This window comes from Rhinolophus ferrumequinum, chromosome 12 (genome assembly GCF_004115265.2).
Source record: "Rhinolophus ferrumequinum isolate MPI-CBG mRhiFer1 chromosome 12, mRhiFer1_v1.p, whole genome shotgun sequence".
In the NCBI taxonomy this organism is placed as follows: domain Eukaryota; kingdom Metazoa; phylum Chordata; class Mammalia; order Chiroptera; family Rhinolophidae; genus Rhinolophus; species Rhinolophus ferrumequinum.
This window is the reverse complement of record NC_046295.1, coordinates 65,019,378-65,041,077: the sequence shown is the minus strand read 5'-3', so window position 1 is coordinate 65,041,077 and position 21,700 is coordinate 65,019,378. Positions and strand designations below refer to the sequence as shown.

At 38.2% G+C, this 21,700-nt stretch overlaps 1 protein-coding gene across 1 annotated transcript in view; it reads left to right on the top strand.

Moving 5' to 3' along the window:
- The first annotated feature begins 340 nt into the window (after window positions 1-340).
- The window catches only part of ZFP37 (ZFP37 zinc finger protein), a 55,891-nt gene continuing 34,531 nt past the window's right edge, over window positions 341-21,700 (top strand). Inside the window, 4 exon segments of the mRNA XM_033123686.1 lie at window positions 341-472; window positions 2,531-2,657; window positions 2,967-3,098; window positions 7,553-9,048. Coding sequence (XP_032979577.1) covers window positions 341-472; window positions 2,531-2,657; window positions 2,967-3,098; window positions 7,553-9,048 — 1,887 coding nt within the window.

Below are 21,700 nucleotides of genomic sequence, written 5' to 3'. Positions count from 1 at the left end.
GTTTCTCTTCTTATCATAGCTGTTTGGAGTCCGCGCTAGGCGTTTCGTTCCCCGGCAGTTGGCTGCACTAACTGATTCGGAACAGCAACTACAAATTCTGTATTCATGTGGTGAAGCCTCCGGGCGCCGGCGGCGGGGTGTCAGGCACAGTGAGGCACTCTGCACTGAGTAACTGAGCTCGCGTCTCATCACTCCAGGATGCTCGAAGGAAACCGCCGACCATCCGCCTTCAAGCCCGCGGGGAGCCCCGGCTGTCCGCTGTACGGCGGAGCTTTGGTCAAGATGGCGGCGCCCGCGAGCGATACTCGGGCGCCGCCATCGCAGCTGCAGGTTAGACGCCATGTCGGCCTCCGCCTGAGACTCGGTCTTGACAAAGCCAGAGGCCGCGGGCCGGAGGAGGAGTGCGAAGACCGCCAAAGAGGCCGGGTGTCCACCAGAGATGGCTGAGTCAGCACCTGGGGAGAGCGCGGCGGTATGAGCGATGATGGGGCGGGGGCGGTCTGGTGGTCAGAGATGGTCTAATTGGGGGTCAGTGAAGGGAACGTTACTGTGGGCTGTGAAGATAGGTGATTTGGGAATTGGAGTCGATGGTTGGAGAGCCTTTTGGGGGGTTAGCGTTCTGAGGGATCTGTGGAGTAGTGATGGAGGGGGTCTGTGCGGTCCTTGAGGGCTACAGTTTAAGGAATAAGTGTTTTGAGGGATCTGCCGTGACAGTGATGGGGGTGGGGTAGGATTGTGTCTGTGGCAGTAACTGAAAAGTCAGTTTGGAAGGCTATCGGGATCAGAAATGAGGTTTTGTGGTATGTCAGAAATTGGGGAGATCTTTGAGGGTCCGCAATTTGGGATGTCTATGGGAGCCAGAGATGGAATTGTTCCTTTACAGAGGTTCAGGAAGGCCGGCGAGGAGAGTGTACTGTAATAGTTAAAGGGTAGAGATGATGCTTTGGAAAAGGGTTGTAGCAGTGAGATGAAAAATCAGATTCAGAATGCATCTGGAGATGCGGTAACAGGAATTAATGATGAATTGATATGGAACATGAGGGAAGAGAAGAATCAAGATTTACATACATCTGGACTTTTGGCCTGAAGAACTGGATAGATGGTGATTCCATTCTCTGAGAAAAGGTTGTGTTGGAGAAGATCAGATTTGGTGGATGTAAATGGGAGCCAGGGTAGATGACAGTGGTTCTGTTTTGGCCATGTCAGGATGCCCATTGCATGTCCAAGTAGAGACGTTGAGTAATCGTTGGATATATGAATGTAGAACTTAGAAGAGGTCTGAGCTTGGGAATCCATATTTGAAAGGCATCGGCACAAAGATTGGAATGTGTATTAGTATCTAAATTGTCCAATAGCTGTCATCCTCCTCTCACCTGTCCAATAAGAGAACTTTAACATGCTTTAATTTCTCCCCTGTGCCCAATCCGTACCAGTTATACTTCTGTTTATTTTTCTTACTTTATACCTCTTGATGTTAGGGATACTTTTATAACAATCGCACAGGAACATTTTATCAAGTTACTTGGATATAACTAGACATTTTACTGATTTTATTATTCATAGTATATTATTCTTTCCCAATCTTGAAATCTTTATTTTGATTCAGTTTCCCTTCTTTGAAAAATAACTTTTTTTCTTCTTCTCTTCCTTTCCTCCCCCAACCCCAGCTTTCTCCCTCCCTCTCTCTTTCTCTTTATTTCTAAAGTACATAGGTAATATATTTTGAGCCCTTACATGGCTAAAATACCTTTTGCTTCCAAACACAAATGATTTTTTGACTGGTTATAAAAATCAAGTGTCTCGATTCTTCTACCTCAGAACTCTGTGAACACTACCCTGTAGTCTTTTGTTGTAGAAGAAAAGATAAAAATGGATTGTTTCTTTTCTTTTTGTTGGGGGGGGTAATTGTCTTTCTGATAATTGTATGATTTCTTTTTTATATTCTCTTGAATAAACAAATTTACAATAGGGTCTGACTTAATACCAACAAAGTACCATAGACTCAGTGGCTTATAAACAACAGAAATTTATTTCTGACAGTTCTGGAGGCTAGAAGTCCAAGATCAGGGTGCCAGCATGGTTGGGGTCTGGTGAGGACCGTCTTCCAGGTTACAGACTTCTCGTATCCTCACGTGGAATAAAGAGCAAAGAGAGGAAGCAAGGTCTCTTGAGACTATTACAAGGGCACTAATCCCATTCATCAAGATTTCACCCTCATGACTTCATCTAATCCTAATCACTTCCCAAAGGCTCTAATCTCTTAATACCATCACATTGGAGGGTAGGGTTTCAGCATATGAATTTGGGGGGCGGGGGACACAAACATTCAGTCCATGATAGGGACATTTCTTAATACGATTTTTGTTTCTCAAAAAAAAAAAAAAAAAAAAAGCAAAATTGGGTAGAGAATAGGTATCCTATATAATACCACAATCAACAGTGAATGATCAAGGTAAGAACAAGTCATTATTATGTCCAAATCACTCACTAATGTGGATACATTAGACTAAACAGGAATATACTATTACAGGGACTGGTGACATTCAAAGATGTGACTATGGCCTTTACCCAGAAGGAATGGGAGCAACTAGATCCTGCTCAGAGGAGCCTATACAAGGACGTGATGCTGGAGAACTACAGCAGCCTTGCTTCAATGGGTAAGGACAATTCCTCCGTAATCCAAAATATGTCTACTATGATACCTTCTCTCTCAAGTCCTTGAGATGTTTGGCCTTGATTTTTGAGTCAAGGAGTTTTAATCTCTTTTGGGTACTTGGCAGGATATTTGTGCCCTTGCCTCCAAAATAGAAGGTATACTCAGATAGGGTACATGGATATCTGCATTATGAAATTTCAGAAGCCATATATTCTTTATTCTTTAAAGGCTCTGAAGCTCACATATTAGGGTTTGATTTCTGGGATGTTTGTTGTTCCAACATTCAATTGCTACCATTTCTCATGAGCAGGGTATCAAGCTGACAAACCAGACGTGATTTCCAAATTGGAGAAAGAAGAGCCATGGTTGGGGAAGGGGAAAAGACCCAGACAAGGTGGTCCAAGTGCAATAGCAACACCCACGCAAACAGGAGCCAGTGGAAGTAAGTTCTAGTTTCTTGGCAGTAACTTTGGAATTATTCAAAGAATAATTTATTCTTAAATTCTTCTTAAAGATCCCAGGTCCTTCTTTCTTAACCAGGAAGTAGCAATAGAAAAATATCTGAATCTCCTGTAGGAAGAGGAGTTCAAATTACAAAGATTCTTTAACCTTGGAGATTCTAATATTTGTTCCTTCTATGCACCTGTCCATGTGTGAGAGGCTGTCATTTGAGGGTCACTGTAGTCATAAAGCCACTGTTAACTTATGGGACTTTGCTTATATGCTTGTGTCAGTCAGCTTAGGCTGAGTTATGCTCCATTAAGGAATAACCCCAAATTCTTAGTGACTTACAAGAAAGATTTGTTTCTTGCTCAGGCTGTAGCCCATTTCCACATTATCTTATGGGCCTACATGGAAAGAGCAGTCCCTGTTTGGCAAATTCTTGTCTCATGACCGAGGGAAAGAAGAGTGAGTGATTGGAAATTGGTAGATATCTCTTCCTGCTCACATTTTATTGGTTAATTGGTTAGAGCCGATCACGTGGCCACTTCTGAGTTCAACAGGGTAGGAACGTATAATTCTTCCACAGGGAGGATTCAAATAAATGGCCATGCACTGGGGTTGGGAGGTGTAATCTTCCCACAGGGAAAAATAGTACAGTTGGCCACAACGCTCAGGTTGTGGTAGGAAAAAAGGTGAAAACCTGGGCTCTAAACCTTTGGTACCAGTCCCTCAGATGCCTAACTGACCCTTCTCTATAGCCGTCTTTCCTCATCCGTGTTTCCCACTGCTCAGCTTTCAGAAGGATCAATGACCCCTTTTTGCTGTTCTCAGAATCACATTCCTGCTTACCTTAGTTAAAGCAGTGCTTTTAAAAATTACCCTCCTTTTTCCTAATATCCTCAGTTTTTCTCCCTTCCTATACTCACACTCCAAGACCCCATGATATGAAATTTCTTTCCTTATATATTCAGACATTCTTAGGTCTGTCCTCTTTCCAAATCTCTGGCGTGTGCTCCTGACCTAATTATATTCCATTTCCCTCCTTTCACTGGAAATGCTCTAAACCTGTGATCTATAATGCATCAACATTTCCATGTTTTCCTTAACCTCTGCAGTCAAATGCTATAGAATTCATGTCTCTATTTAAATTTCTGATGTTAAAATGACCACCACTTTTTCATATTTTAATAGGTTTGGTCAGCCTGAAATTCTTGCTCACCCAGCTTGAATTATACCACTTGAATCTGATTTTATCCTCTAAATGCTTCTTTACAATTTTTTTTTTTTACCAGTTTCTCTTCCTTCTCACTTTGCTGAAGTGTCCCTAAGGTTTTGTCTTCTACTATCTGTTCTCTTTCTATTGTATTTCCCTCAAAGGAATCATCCATTGTGCAATTACAAGCTTTTTATTCTACACTGGTGACTTCTAAGATAAATTTATCTTGTCCAGATAAATCTCCAATTCCTTTTTGTTACACTCGTGTTTTACTCGCTTACAGGACAGCTCGTTCTCAGAGTGTCAGAAAGTGAAAGCTTTGTCTTTCTTTCTACATTAGCGCTTCCTCTCACCTTCCCTATTTTTATCAAGGTCTGCTCTGATTTTAGGCCTGTATACTGTGGAGTTCCTTTGAATCTTTCCTGTGTGTCTTCTCTCTTATTATTCTCTCCTCAGTTCCTGCTTTTTGTTTTCCTCGGTTCTCGCTGACATCACTCAAATTGGGTTCCTATTATTACATACCTAAATTTCTCCAATTCTTAGGTAGAGTTGTTGAATCCCTTTAAAAAAAAAAAATTCATCTTAGATTTTGCCACCAAACATTAAAATATTCAGTTATTATTTACGTCACTACAGTCCCCAAATTAGCAGAACGTATACAATATCTTTTTAAGTTTCCTCTGACCCCGAATATTCCAAGACTCCATGAATTTCTTGAGACTAGAGGGACCAGTCTTTCCAATGACAAATGAAGAGACCTCATGGAGTTTTTGATCCATTCATTGTTTGGCTATCTTTACTTTTCTCTCTGATATTTAGCATTACAACTAATAAACAATCCTGAGTCATTTAATACATCGTGTCATTGCTACAGTGACTTCTTGGTTTAGGTTCTGATATATACTTGGAGGATCTTCAAATAAGGACTGTTCTATTCCCTTCAATGAGTTACTGGGTCTAGTCAGTGCCATGCTTCAGTTTCTAGAGTTACAGTCATTTTAGTTTAAAATTCATGTTTTAGTTCCACATTCAGAACAGGCTTGTAGACTTAATCACATGCTCTGCTACACCCAACTCTCCCCTTTGTATTACTCTATTGTATGCCAGTTCACTAATTCAGATTCTCTTCCCCTCCCTCATGGTAAATTTCTCTTATAGTGCTTTATATCTTTTCCTGCTGGCCAGTGTCAGTTGGTACCAGCCCAAACCGTCATTACGAGAGGTTCTTTATAATCTTATATTACCCCACAAGGGGAAAGGTTTGAGTTTTGATCCCTTTTTTCCCAGAAGGAAATTTGCCTCTATCCTTCCCAGCATCCTTGGGCATCGGAAGATGCAGCCTTTGCCATGCTACATAAAAGTTCTTGTTATACAATTTCTCTCAGGGTGTTTGCATCACTTAAAATTTCTTAAATGAAAAAGCAGCTAGCAACTCCACTTCTCCCTGCTGTATCTATATCACTATACTTATAAAAGTTGATCTACCTCATGGGAACTCATCTCTTAAAAGTTCTCCATAAAAATAATAGTATTTCCTAGATGTATGTTCAAATACCATAACTCTTTTCTGTTTGAGCCCAGTTTTCACTTTATCCATGTAATATTCCTTTACCACCAATACAGCTATTTACTTTTTATCTTTTTTTTCTGAAGTCATGGGGCCTCTTATACCTGCTTCTCTCTTTGAGCCTGTTTAATTCCCACCCTGAAGCTTTTTCAGTTGTTTCATGTAGATAGCTGAAAAGGGCCACCCCAAAATGGTAATCCCAGCTCCTAAGTTTTTAGGTTTTTACATGTGTAGCATCCATCTCTAGCTAATAGAAGTCTTTGAGTTTCAATTCTAAATTCTTAGGAGAGAGAATATTCTTGGACTAGCTCAGACGTGCTGTTTACCACTGTTCAATTAATTGTTTTCAACCAGAAGTTGGATTGTATGGAACAAATACGGCTTCCTACATCTGTCAGTGTGGGTGGTCGTCTCAGAGAAGGGAAGCATCTAAGAAGATATCTCAAAATATATAATTGCATAGTTTGTGGAGGAAAGAATGTGAGCAATCACTTAGTGCTGGGGATAAGCTTAAAATTTATAATTGGCAATTAGTAGAATGACCTGACAGGAACAAAGGTATGCTCCATAGCAAACTATTGAAAACAAGTGTGTGTGTTGCACTGTAAATCCAAATGGTGTAAAGTTTGTTTGCCAGTCTCATTACTATGAATTTTATCACATGGTAAAAACATTAAGGAATTCAGAGAAACTGTAGGGTTCTTTTTAGTAGGGGAATGTCATTATTATATTGATCATCGGTGGTAGCCATGGAACATCCTTTCCTGCTTATTCTCTCCTGTAAGCTGTTTAGTACTCCTTGGTGGACTTACTTTATTTTCTCTATTTTGGATCTTCAGGGTGCAATAACAAAAATTTACTGGAACCTAGGCTAAGTAAATAGAGGAATTTGTTATAAGGACATTGGCATATCTCTTGTAACCTAAAGGCAGACACTTCAGCTAGGCCTTACTAGGGGCTAGAACCAGGACTGCAAAGTAATTAGGAATTGGGATTATGGAAATGGTCTCTCTGAAGACATGTTATCATCATACATCTGTACTTTTCTTTGGATGTATGCTTCATTCTTTGTACTGATGAATTTTCTGTTTACAAAGGGAAAATATGGCTTTATAGGATTTGTCTTATATCATTTTTAAATTTAAGAATCCATTGGAGACTAACTAGAGTCTAAAGTTTTAGGAGGGAGACTCTTTTTGGACATCTTGGCTTCAACCAGATGTGTCACCAACTGTGACTGTGGAGAGTTGGATTAACATAGTACAGTCAATGGGAGCCTGGGTGGGTTGGCAGTTATTAAAGCTGGAGAGCTTGGGCAGAGGAAAGACTTCAAAAAGTGTCAACTACAATCACAAGCTCTTTTAACTTCATCTATTCCCTATTCACTGCTCCTTGTATGTATTTCGTCTTCTGTTCCAGGTTGCATATTTATAAACAGTCAAAGCTTTTTCTAATCACTATTGTCAGTTTTCTTTTCCTGTTTTTACTACAGCACTTTCCCCCTCAACTCCAAGAGGATAGGGACATTTGTGCTTGATACTTCATTCACTTTGGGATACTAGGCTTGAATAAAGATTCAACCTTACAACAGGGCATTTCTTTATAACTTGTATTCTAAAATATGAAAGTGCAAAGATTCACAAGAATATGTCATTGAATTCCATTTTAGAAGAAGGCCAGCAAGACGATGACCAGCTCCAGAATCACCAGGAAACTCAAAACCAACTCCTTAGGGAAGTTGCATTCAAGAAAAAAAAACTGACTAAGAAGAAAGGCCATGAATGTAGTTCATTAGGGGGGGGAAATGCGAGTACAGCACGTGTTTCTTCCAAAAAAAAGTTTCTTAAATTTGATTCACAGGGAAAGAGTTTGAAACAGAATTTAGACTTACCTGGTCATATAAGAAACTATGCAAAAAGGAAACCTGGTGTAGCTGAAGAGCACAGGAAATCATTCAGCCATAGCTTATCTGATACAAAGAAAGATAAAAGTCAAACTGGAAAGAAACAGAAAGTATCCCACCATAGTTCATCGAGTAGGTGTGACAAAACACAAACTGGCAAGAAACAGGAGAAACTAGTTCATCGTGGATCATCCCATACTAAACAGGACAAAATTAAAACTGGAGAGAAACGTGAGAAATCATCCAGACATAGCTCCTCTCCTACGGAGAGTGATACAACTCAAGCTAAAGTAAAACCGTTTGAATGTAGTCAATGTGGAAAGGTTCTCAGCCATAAACAAGGACTCATTGACCATCAGAGAACGCATACTGGGGAGAAACCATATGAATGTAATGAATGTGGGATAGCCTTTAGCCAAAAGTCACACCTCGTTGTACATCAGAGAACTCACACTGGAGAAAAACCATATGAATGTATTCAGTGTGGCAAAGCCCATGGTCATAAACATGCTCTCACTGACCATCTAAGAGTTCATACTGGGGAAAAGCCCTATGAATGTACTGAATGTGGGAAAACCTTCAGACACAGCTCAAATCTTATTCAACATGTGAGATCTCATACAGGCGAGAAACCCTATGAATGTAAGGAATGTGGTAAATCCTTTAGGTATAACTCATCTCTTACGGAACACGTGAGAACTCACACAGGTGAAATACCATATGAATGTAATGAATGTGGAAGAGCCTTTAAATATAGCTCATCCCTTACTAAACACATGAGAATTCATACAGGTGAGAAACCCTTTGAATGTAATGAATGTGGGAAAGCTTTCAGCAAGAAGTCACACCTCATTATACATCAAAGAACTCATACTAAGGAGAAACCCTATACATGTAATGAATGTGGAAAAACCTTTGGACATAGCTCATCTCTTACTTACCACATGAGAACTCATACAGGTGAAAGTCCCTTTGAATGTAATCAATGTGGGAAGGCCTTTAAACAAATCGAAGGCCTTACTCAACATCAGAGAGTTCATAGTGGAGAGAAACCATATGAATGTAATGAATGTGGGAAAGCCTTTAGCCAAAAGTCACACCTCATTGTACATCAGAGAACTCATACTGGGGAGAAACCCTATGAATGTAATGAATGTGGAAAAGCCTTCAATGCAAAGTCACAACTTGTTATACATCAGAGATCCCACACTGGAGAGAAACCTTATGAATGTAATGAGTGTGGGAAAGCCTTCAAACAAAATGCATCCCTTACCAAACATGTGAAAACTCATTCAGGACAGAAATCTCATGAGTGAAATAAATGTGGGAAATCTTTTAACTGAACTGAAGGTTTTATTTAACCTTAGAAGTATTCTGAATTTAAAGGCTATTAGAAAGCCTTTAACAAGAAGTTACACTTCATTATACATGAGAGAACTTGAAAATGAATCTTCACATAGAAGCAATGGATGGAGAGTTTAAGTTTGATACTAAACCTTTTAATAGAAAATACTGTTTTAAAAATAATTATTGTAAATTATTCTGTATGTTCAGATTGAAATATAAAGGTTTTTAAATTGTTAATAACTTGAATAATCAGAGCACTAGAAACATTACATATACTGACAACTCCTGAGTTGCTTGAGTGTTGTGTACTTAAGCACCACATTCACGTGAGAATTGAATTTGGCTATCTGTTTATTGCCATGTATAAACGTGTATGGCCCCAGGTATGAGTCTCATCTTTGATATTATCACCTAGCTCTTTAAGAATGTCTTTGTTACCTTCCGCATCAGCAGAAAATTTTATACAAAGGTTATTTATGTTAAAAATATTAACACAAAATTAAGAGAAAATGAAAGAAAACAGCTGAGGATACACAGGTGTTGGTAAAAAGTGATGCTCAAGATATACTGTTAAGTGAAAAAAAGGTTGCTGAACAGTGCATATGGTATGTTCCCACTTGTGTACAAAAGTGTGTATGTGTTTGCCTGTGTGTTTGTGTGTGTGTATGTCTGTATGTATATATTCATATATTTGTATGTGACTAGACTTGGTTTGAAAAAATAAAGAAGAATCTTAACAGTGGTTGCCAGTGGTTACAAGAGTATGGGAATGGGGTCTGGGATAGGAAGGAGACTTCTTTTTTTATTGTATAGTGTTTGAACTTTTTTTTATCATGTACATGGATATTTAATTTCCACAATTAAAATCCTTTTAATATGCATAAATCAACACTGAAATTTTCACTGAGCTCACTCCATGATGTTGTTTACCAAAGTAAAAGCTTCTGTGCCTATTCATGAATGATGATGAGTCTGAGGATATGGTATTAAACTTGATATTGAATTCACAAAGACTTTTCCTATTAAAACATGTTCTTTCATTTAAATAACAAATTACAACTGTAACTCAGCACTGTGTTTCTTCTATTTGCCATTTTTTAAAAGACTGAAGATGAATTGTGATTGCAGGTGAATGAAAGTGATTTTCTGAATAATTCCATTTTTTCCTCATATTCAAAACACTTAAACACAAACACCTCAATCTGGAGTTTCAAATGTATTTCAACAAATGGCACAATTCTCTATTCTTGCCCAATAGCAGACACTGTTAATGAATCACTGCACTCTTAGTGAATCTAGGTATAACTCATCTCTTGATGTGGAATCAGAATCGTTGTTAAGCATGCATTCCAGAAGGTACTATGGATTTGCACAGGAAACCTATTTTCCACTGCATATATACATATGCACTCATATACATTCATAGTCATAGATAAAAAATACACCTGAATTGTAAAATGTACTTGTTACACTAAAAACAGTAACATAGGGACAAAAATCATTTTGTAATCTAAGATAATATTTGGCATAAATGTCACCTTTTATATTTTTCACAGCACATTCACATTACCTCATTTGTTTCTCGTAATGAGCATATGAGTCAGTAAGCAAGACTTGTCCCATCCTAGTCAATATTACACAAGTATACATTTCACCTAGATACTAGTCTAGCATAATGATGGACCCTCAACAAATATGTGATTAAATGCCATCTTTGCAAATATTTCCCATTTCTGACTTCCTCATTTCAGATAATTAAAAGGTATAAGTATGGAGAATGGAGTGTGTGTGTGTGTGTGTGTGTGTGTGTGTGTGTGTGTTGAAAAATCCACTCATGGATATTAGCTCTCAATACCAAGTAACTTATTTACTTTCAGGGGAAGAAAATGCAATGTGAAAACCATTTGTATCAGTAATTTATTACCAAGTGGAAGTCTGGCACTATGCACAGGCTGAATCATCACTGTTTAGAGCTATAGAAAATCTGCACTTTTTCGAAGGATAAAACAGCTGCAGGTTATGGCTAGATTAAATTTACCACACTTCTTGGAGAACTCATAGTAGTGCCACACCCGAAACAGGAACATAGGTATGCCTGAACAGTAGAAATTAATGCTGAAAGCTATTCTGTGCAGTAAAAAAATGAATTAAAAGTTAGCATCAATGAATGAGGAAATGATGTAAAAATGATTGGAGGTGAACAATTAAAGAAAATCGATACACTGAGGTGAGTCTGAATCAATGATTTACAAATTTTAGCAGACATCAAAATAGCCTGGAGGGCTTATTAAAACATGGACTTTAGAAACAGGCCCCACCCACAGAGTTTCTGATTCAGTAGGTGTGTGGTTGGGCCTAGGAATTTGCACTTTTAATAAGTTCCCGGGAGATGCTCATGCTGCTCGTCTAGGGAATTCACTGAGAATCACTGATCTAAATTATTGTTTAAGTCAATTTTTAAAATATTTAAAAATGTTTCTGAGCCATATCTCTAATATAAAGAAGATGAAAGGGCATGTATCTATAGAATAAATTAACAGTTTAAAAAATTTATTCAATATTGATCATCTAATATATGCTGGGCACTACTGTAAATCCTAGAAATATAGCAGTCAACAAAACAAGAAGAAAAAAACCCTTGTCCTGAGACAGCTTTATTCTAGAGTAGAAGACAGGTGATAAACAAATGAATAATTAAAAAATATAGAGTATGACAGGTGGTGACTAGTACCACAAAAAACAAAGCAGGAGAGGGGAATGAAAGTGTAGGGGAATTCACTTTTAAATACGGTGGTGGTGGTGATGGAGTAGATTCAAGCTCACTGCGATGGTAACAAGCAAAGACTTCAAGGGCGAGGAAGCAAGTCATATATATATATATAATATCATATATATATACTATATATATATATATATATATATGATATATATATATATATTATGGTAGGGATGGTGTTAGTAATGAAGAAACCAGCAAAGATGCTTCTGATTAGGAGGTGTTTGATGGAGTTTATCAGGTAGGGGTTGTTCTCATTGATTAAAATGAGCGTAGGAAATCGAGGTTGGCCTAGGAGTGCGAAGAAAATGATTTGGGTGCTGTACACAGCTGTATATATATGATTGAAGAGCATTAAAGGCATACATCTGAGGGTGTGGGAAGAGAGAGCTCCTCTGACATAAAGAGGAAAAAATAGGAAAAGTTTGTATTAAATCAAAATTTAAAAAATAATAATTAAATGTGCAAGAGAGGTAGAAAATGAGCTCTCATGCACTGCTTTTGGTAGTCAAGGTTGTAACGTAAATCTGACTATATACATCAAAGCCTTAAAATGTCTGCAACCCTACTTCCAGGAATCTATTCTATGACACATAAGCAGAGTGTACTACAGTGTTTATCACAGAACACACAAGTTGGATATAACATGAATTTGCTAGTTAATTGATTAAATAAAATATGATACCCTCATAAGATTGAATAATATGACATTAAAAGCCATGTTTTCAAATTATGTTTAAGGAGATGCAAATGCTGATCCTGTATTATTCTCAGTGAGGAATGTATTAGACTGATGCACCTCCAGGCATCAATGGAGTGACCTACTAATGAAGAAAGCAAAAGTTTTCCATAAAGACTCTCTGCTACCAGACTTGCTCACATCTTCCCAAAAATGAGTACCATGACTATTACTAGTTTCGAAAGAATCTTGAAAACATGGAATGTTTAGCTTCTTAATCTTTATAGAAAAGGAAGGAAAAGGACAAGGACATTAGAAAATGGGTGTTGAGCAAATCAACCTATAATGTGAAATAATTAAATAAAAAACACCAAGTTACAATATAATATGTACATTAATATCTTAATTTTTTAAAAATCGTGTTTTTTATTTATCAATTACAGTTGACATTGAATATTATATTAGTTTAAGGTATATAAATATATACAGAGGGTGCCAAAAATGTATACACATGTTAAGAAAGGAAAAAACTATTAAAATTACATTGATGGTAACCACTTTCAGTACTTCTTGTAATTGCAGAAGTCAAACATGACTTGTATACATCTTTTATTATGGGTATATAATGAGTATTATAATTTTAATACAGTTTTTTTCCTTTCTTAAAATGAGTATACATTTTTTTGGTGCCCTCTGTATAAGTTTATATATTTATATTTATAAACACAAATGCATATGTTGGAAATTTTAAACTATCACCATCATGTGGACAGCAGTTCTTTCAGGATTGTGAGTTTAAGAGTAAGTTTTGCTTTTCTAAATAATTTTTATATTTTCATGAATTAATTTTATTTTGTTATAATGGGTCTCTATTTCTGGTATGGCCAGGTAGATGCCTACTGAGCTTGACCCTCCCACAGGTAAAATAAAAACTCTGAACAACACACACGCACACACACACACCCTTTACCTGAAGATACTGGAAAGTGAACAAAAGCAGATTATGGAAAGGAGTTGAAACTTGGAAAAAGTGATTGGTAGGCAATTAGATCACATTTTTATGGCTTTTGGCCTGAGGACATGCTGAAGTTGGTGTGGCAGAGGGGGATAATTTGATAGAAAACATGAAATCTTTTTGACATGAAAAACCATAAGACTGAGTTCAGGGAAACTACAGCCACTGGAAAGTCGGGGGGAGAATCCCAGAAAATTGAGACTCAAAGAGAGCGCAACCCAAATGATGTGAATAAACTCTGCCCGAGTCTCTGGCTCATGCACGTATGGCATCCGACTCCTAACCCTTCAACTAAAGACAAAAGAACAGCTTTCATTTGTGCTGCTTCTCCAGAGAAGAAGTTTGAAGTTTGAGTTCACCCATGCTAATTACTTGATAACACAAAAATATTAATGCTCCTCAGAGAAATATAACAGAATCAAGAACCTCCAGAGCTTATCATTCACGAGATCTGTGATATAAGAAAAACTTAACATTCAAAGGATTAGGAAAATATGACCCCATTTCAAGAAAACAGACTAGCCCAGAAATTGGAATAAGCAGATGAAGATATTAATGTAGCTATTATAACTATGCTTAATAAAATAAAGAAAAATATGCTCATAATGAATGTAAAGTTTTTTTGATCCAGTAAAAAAATAGAAACTACAAAGAAAAACCAAAAGAAAAATTCTAGAACTGAAAGATACAATGTCTGAAATTTAAAATTCACTGGATAAGTTTACCAGCAAATGACAGAGGAGTCAATGAACTTGAAATAGATCAGTAGATATCATCCAAACAATTGAGACAAAAATGATTGAGAAGATACTAAGAACCTCAGTGACCTGTGGGACAATAATAAAATGTCTTGCTTATGTGTAGTTGAAATCCCAAAAGAAGGACATACAAAATATTTGAATATATAATGCCCCAAATTTCCCTAAATTTGGTAAATGATATAAATTTGAGAATTGAGAATCAGCAAACTCCAAGCAGGATAAATGTGAAGAAAACCATGATTAGGCACATCCTAAACAAGCTGCTAGAACCTAAAGATAAAAATAAAATCTTGAAAGCCAAGGGAAAAATGGCATATTATATGTGATAAAAAACAATTCTAATGATTGGTGACTTATCATCAAAAAACTGTGGAGGCCAGAAGATAGCGGATCAGTATCCTAAAATTGCTTTGGAAAAAAAACCCAAAAAATCTTCGATGTCGAATTCTAGATCCAACAAAAATATCCTTCAAGTATAAAGGTGAAATAATGACATCTCAGATAAAAGAATTCAGAGAATTTATCCTCAGAAAACCATAATGTTCTTGAGGTTGAAGGGAAATGATACCAGATAGATACTCAGTTCTTTAAGAAGCATCAAAAAGCACTAGCAAAGGTAAATACATAGGTAAATATAAAGTACTTTTTTTTAATCTCTTAATTTCTTTAAAATACTTAGGATTGTTTAAAACAAAGCTTATAAAATTGTTTTATGTGGATTGTAAGGTATTTAGATGCAAAGCATGTAACAACTCTAGCATAAAGAAAGGAGGGTGGACTAGGTTGTAGAAAGGTTTCTAAGTTTTATGTGATATGGTACAATTGATGTAGGGTTCTGGCATCTGGTGCCCGGGGTTCGTGGCCTCGTACACTCAAAAGAATGAGAACGTGGACCCGGAGAGGTAAATTGAAGCAGTATACAGTTTTATTGTAAAAATGAGAAGCGCAAGAATACAGCTCTCGGAAGAGAGGGGTGATCCAAACGGAATACCCCGCAGGCTAAGCTGAGCCGGGGACTATACTACTATATGTCCTTGAATCCGTAATCTTTAAGTTGTTTACCAAGAGCCGGTTGGGCTCCCCCCAACCCCTTTCCTGCACCTGGGCTGGTATCTTGGCTGACTCTGCAGTCTGTCTGCTGCGGTAGCCCCTCCCATCTAGTTACCTTTTCTATGTTTTTTTTTTTTTTTCCTGTCACCTGCTGTTCTCTTTGGCCTTGAGGTCCTCCTCCGTGAGTCCCGACTGCCCACGATTTCCCCATCTCACGCTGAGATTGTTTGGGCTTTGATGTCTTCCACCGCGGTCCTGTCCTTAACTGTCTATGACTTTCCTATCTCACAATATCAACTTCAAGTAGACTGTGAAAGTCAAGGATGTATAGAGAAACCATTAAAGAGTAAAGCAAAAAGATGTAGTCAAAAACACAACAGATAAATTTAAATGAACCTCTTCAAAGTATTTTTAAATTCCTTATTTTAAAATAATAAGATGATGGACCTAAATCCAACCATAGCAATAATTACATTAAAAGTTAATGGACAAAACACTCTAAGATTATAAAATATCATAATGGATAAAAAAACAAGACCGAATTTTATACTGTCTACAAGATCCAGACTTTTAAAAGACACAGATAAGTTAAAATTAAATGGATTGAAAATTATATACCATACAAATAGTAAGCATAAAAGGGCTGGCATGGCTATATTAATAACAGGTAAAACAGACTTCTCAATAAAGAGTATTAACAGAGATAAAGAGGGCCACTTTTAGATGTATTTTGATTGTATTTGATTGACTGAAGGCAATACTTGGATTATAAATTTGTAACGAAGTAAGTAGCATATCACACATCTGCAGAGAATACGATTCTACACTTTTCTTTTCTCATGTGCATAACGCCAGTTCCATGAATTGTCCGGTCCATCACGCCTCCTCTCACTTTATAAGTCAGCTGAGAATAGAATGGAATATTGAACAGAACATCACCCTCCGAATGATTGACCTGGAGTATTTGGACAGTAAGAATTATTTTCATTGTTTAAAGTAAGACAGGTATTATAAATTAATGGGAATAACATAAAAATTCACCACAAAGAATTTTTTTTTTTTAAAGATTTTATTGGGGAACAGTGTGTACTTCCAGGCCTTTTTTCCAAGTCAAGTTGTTGTCCTTTCAATCTTAGTTGTGGAGGGTGCCGTTCAGCTTCAAGTTGTTGTCCTTTCAGTCTTAGTTGTGGAGGGCGCAGCTCAGCTCCAGGTCCAGTTGCCATTGCTAGTTGCAGGGGGCACAGCCCACCATCCCTTGCGGGACTCGAGGAATTGTCGGAGTTAGGAGCACGGAGCTCTAACCGCCTGAGCCACCAGGCCGGCCCCACCAGAAAGTATTCTTATCTTAACGTATATGTGTGTGAGTATGCTTATCTGGCTTATGAAATAAAGCATTTTTCTTAATTCTATCTATTTTACGTATCCCTGTTCTTATAGGGTGACTACACGTCCCAGATTGCCTAGGACACGTTTTATGACTATTGTCCAGTTATAGTTATTATAGCACCTCTTTCACTATCAAAACTCTCCTGGATTGAATGACAAATTATATTTATATCATTACCTCTTTACCAAAAGAAATTAATTGGCATTCAAAAGACATTCATTGAAGTGTAGTGGTCAGAAGCATAAGCTCCAAGTCAGACTTTGGGAGTTTACATTTTGGTTGCACCATTAACAATCTGTGTGACCTTTTGGTTCCTCAGATTCTGCCTATGTATAAATAAATAAATAAATAAATAAATACATAAATAAATACATAAATAAATAAGGTTTCTCTCTCAGCATTAAATCACGAGCCAGCAAACTTTTTATGTGAAGGGATAGACAGTAAATATTCTAGACTTTGCAGGCCTTATGGTGTCACAACTATTCAATCTGCCATTAAAGCACAAAGGCAACCATAGACAATATGTAAATGAATGAGCAAGGCTCTGTTACAATAAACATTTGTCAAAACAGACAACAGGCCAGATTTCCCCAAAGACTGTAGATTATGGACCCTTGAATTAGATTATATGTACTTGTAAAAGAACTATTAATTTAGGGCCTCACTAGGCAAAGGAGACTCCCCTAATCTTTGGCAAGGAATTTACTCCCAAACCAGGAGAATGTAGGCATACCCAACACAGGGAACCACCTCAATTGAACAAAGATGTTGAGGTGGGATGAGTTTGTGCTAAGGTACATGAGAAATGGCTTATACCAACTGTTGTGTTGAGACTTCCCATCTTTACCTTGTTTTCCAGATAAACTACTCCTCTTCCAAGACTCAGTTTTAAAAATCACGTCCTAAACCTTCCTAAGAGATCCTTACTGCACCCCCACCTTGACAGAGTTAGCCACCTCTTACTGTGCCCACTCAGCACCAGTCACGCCCCAGTCAGATCACTGATCACATTGCGTTGTCACTATCACTCAGCTCTTCATTTTCATTTCCAATTATGGCAATAATAAATGTGTATGACTGAAGGAATGAGTGAGCTTTACATTGAAGGAGGAAGAATCAGTAGACATAAATATGTATCTAACAAAAAAGGCAGGGAATCTAAGCTGATACTGATGAAGTCTTGCTCTGAGTAATTGTCAGACACAAACACCGGAAATCCCAGTCTCAAGCAACAATGGGAGTTCTGGGAGAAAACTAGAGGGAAGAGGATGTTGAGGTGTAAATGTCAGGATGGAGCACTATTTGCCCAGCTTTGAAGCATGAATAGTAATTTTCCTGGCATATGGTTGGGGACGATATTCCAGAAACATGAAGTCCACTGTATCTGGCTTTAAAGAGCTGAGTGAACCCTGAGAATTAATGCATAGTGTCAAAAGGCATTAGTTAGAGCTAGATATTCTGTAGCAATGTTAAAAGATAAACTGGGGCATATTGAAAGTTTTAAGAGTTTGAGTAAAAATTGACTTGAATTGGGAAGCACCAAATGGGAAGTGGTTATAAGTCCTCCACTGACAGGCGCTAGGGGCAAGACTTTTATAGAGAATACACAGAAGCAAAGCAAGGAAAGTATTGGATCAGCTATAGCTTAAATCGTTGCCTTATTTGGGAAAGCCTTGGCTGTTTGTGATTGGTTGTCCATAGGTTTTTATTCTTTAACCTTGAGGCATTTACAGGCTTAGGTTTTGGTTTTCTTATCAACTGCTAAGGCACTGGAAGCGTCTTAGTTTAATGAACTCCTTGTTCAATTAATTTAACACTTATGGTATTTATTACAAAATACTGTATGGATTCTAAAGTGCTTTTCACTGACATTGATGTTGAAACTGTTTTCTTTATGTCAGCAAACACTGAAATATCCAAATGAGTATTTCACATCCTTTCTCTACAAAGGAGAGAAAGGAGGGAAAGTGGTTGGTTCAGGAGCAAGTTCAAGATCAGGTTGAGAGGAGAATCTAGAGGTTCTGAATTATCCTTCAGAATTTATCCCCAAACACTTGCCCTCTGCTTCTATTTGATGTGTCTTTAGCAGGAACAGAGTTTTCCCATCCCAGTCAGGGAAAGCGTTTTCAGGAGAGAGCATCTGAATTTCATTTTCCAGAATGATTAGCTGGAGTTCACCAAATGAAAGGCATTCTGACTTACACTCTCCCAGAGCTATCTCCCAGGGAGAATACTGCTCCATCTTGATTTCTCCACATCATCTACAACATAAATTAAAATAAGTGCTCAATAAACATGTACTATTACTACTAAACCTCAGATTGAGAAAGTGAGGCAATGTGATATAGATAAACCGACTTGGGCTCTCTGAGACTCATTCTCCTCATTTGCTTAATAACAGGAGTGTCTTCCCCTACTTCCCAACTCCACATCCCCGTTTTTGCACCTTCCACTGTTTATTCATTTTCTACACATCTTAGCAGAATTGGTTTCCCGATTCCATCTTCAGATACCTGGAATTCTTTCCTAGTTAATGTCGTTGTTCCCGCATTGTTCCGGCACACCTTTTCTGTGGCTACCACTTTGCTCTTCAGAATTCTTTGCTGTACGGCACCAACACCTATTCGAAATATGGCGCCACCCTTTCTGTCATGCAGTCTGCTCAATGGACGCGGCCATGTTAATCCTCTGCTCGGGCCGACTAACAACCCGTAAAGTATCGCGATAGAGGGCAGTCGGGGGGGGTGCGCCAACTTCCGCCGTAACTTGGAGTGTCCCGCAGCTCTACAAGTGGTGGGGGGGCCAGTCGTAGCCCTCACCTGAGGACCCTGGAGAAGAGACGGGAAGTTGAGGGGTCCGGTTTCAGAAAAGAACGTTTCAGTCACTGGCTGCAGTATTGGCAGTAACGGCGTGTTGTATGATCAGAGATTGAGCGTTTATAGCGGTCCGTAATTTCCGGTCCTGTTGTGATTAGTAATTAGGGGGACCTGCCCAAGATAGGGATTGCCGCCCTGCGGAGCTCGGGATTTAGTGGTGCTGCTGGTAGTGGACTCTGAGGAGGGTAAGCAACTGATTGAAGATTTGTGAGGCCAGTGACTGGGCGTGTCTGTGAGTAATTCAGCGTCTCTCAGGCTCACGGGTTGGGGTAACATAGAAATAAGTGGTTGGGGGCCTGAAGGGGAGTATCCGTCTTGAGGGTTATTGTGGGTCAGTGAGTAGGGGCTGTAATGGGCAAAGGAGCCTGTGTGATAGCTTGGGAACCAGGCGTCTCGTGATCAATGACTGGGGCTCCAGCCCTGAATGACTACAGTTTACATTCAGGCTGCACTCCACACAGATCATTGTGTGCTGAGTGTTCTTGTGTGGGTTTATGCCTGTAAGGATGTGAGGGTAGGGGAAAAGTTCTCATCCTTGCCCTACACGTTCAGTTTGCATCCTTGGATCTATCTGGTGAACAGACTTCAGGCAGTTTATATTCTCGGCTACTAGCTTGTAGTCTCTCTTCAAGCCTAAGTCTCTCTTCAAAAATCCTTTCTCAGAGCTCCTTTGTCTTCTCCGTGTGTATCAATCTATGTGTTGTCTTTGGACTATTTCAATCACCCTCACTGTATCAGCTTCCACCTTTAAAGTCATGACTTGACAATCAGTAGCACCAGCCCAGACATTTCTAACAAGCTCCAGGTTCACAGTAGTCATCTGTCTCCTACAATCTCTGTGAGGTTCACTCTCGGAGACCTCAATCTTAGCGTAATCAAATAGAGTTTATCATCTTCCTTCTCCATACTTTACCTGCTTGTTCTATATACTACATCATTATGAGTGGCATCACTCTTCATCCGGATGTCCATAGTAAAAATCCTGGAGACATGTAGTTTTCTCCCCATATCCAATCAATCTTCTGGTCCTGATGATTTTGCCTCCCTGACATCTCTCCAGTTTGTCCTCCCTATTCCTACTGCCCTGGTCTTAGTTCAGGATGCATTATTCCTTGTCTTAAACCTGTATCAGGAAAACCCTGCATCAGAGTGTTGGACACTCTGGAAAAGTCAGAGGAAGGAATGGCTGATTCTTCAAGGAGGCATCTGGAAAAGCTTCCTAGAGAAGGTGACATTTGAACTGATCCTATAACTCTGAGGATGAGAGCTTATTGAAACCCTGTTTATTTCCTTTCAGCCAAACTGCCTCATGACTTGTGCCCTTTAAAACTTCCTTGATATGAGCTTAGGTTAAGAGCTCAGTAGGACAATAGCTGCTTAAAAGATAACCATCATCTTTTTTTATTTAAAAAAATAACATAAGTTAATTCTAGAAAAATTGGAAACTGAAAATGCTAAATGCAACTCAGTAGAAATCACTTGTAATCCTACCACCTGTTTTTCTTGCTTGGTAATACAAGAAGAACATGTTTCCAAGTTTGTAAATACTTTTCTAAGATGTTTTTAATGACTGTAATATCCTATCCTTTTGATAATTGATTTAACCAACCCCTACTGTTGGAACATTTAGGTGGTTTCTATATTTTAGTGATAAAGGAGGATCATGATGAATATCCTTACAGATATATCTTTGTGTATATCCATGCTTATTTTTTTGAATAAATATCTAATAATAGATTTGTCAGGTCAAGGAGGATAAAGTATTTTTTTGGAGTATAATTGACATACACTATCCTATTAGTTTTTGGTTTATATCATAGTGATTTGATAGTTATATACATTATGAAGTTATTCCCATATTCACCATATGAAGTTATTCCATATTATTGACTATGTTCCCTATGCTGTACATTGTATCCCCATGATTTATTTATTTTATAACTGGAAATTTGTACTTCTTAATCCTCTCCACCAGTTTCTCCTACCCCTCCCAAACCCTCTCCTCTCTGGTAACCACCAA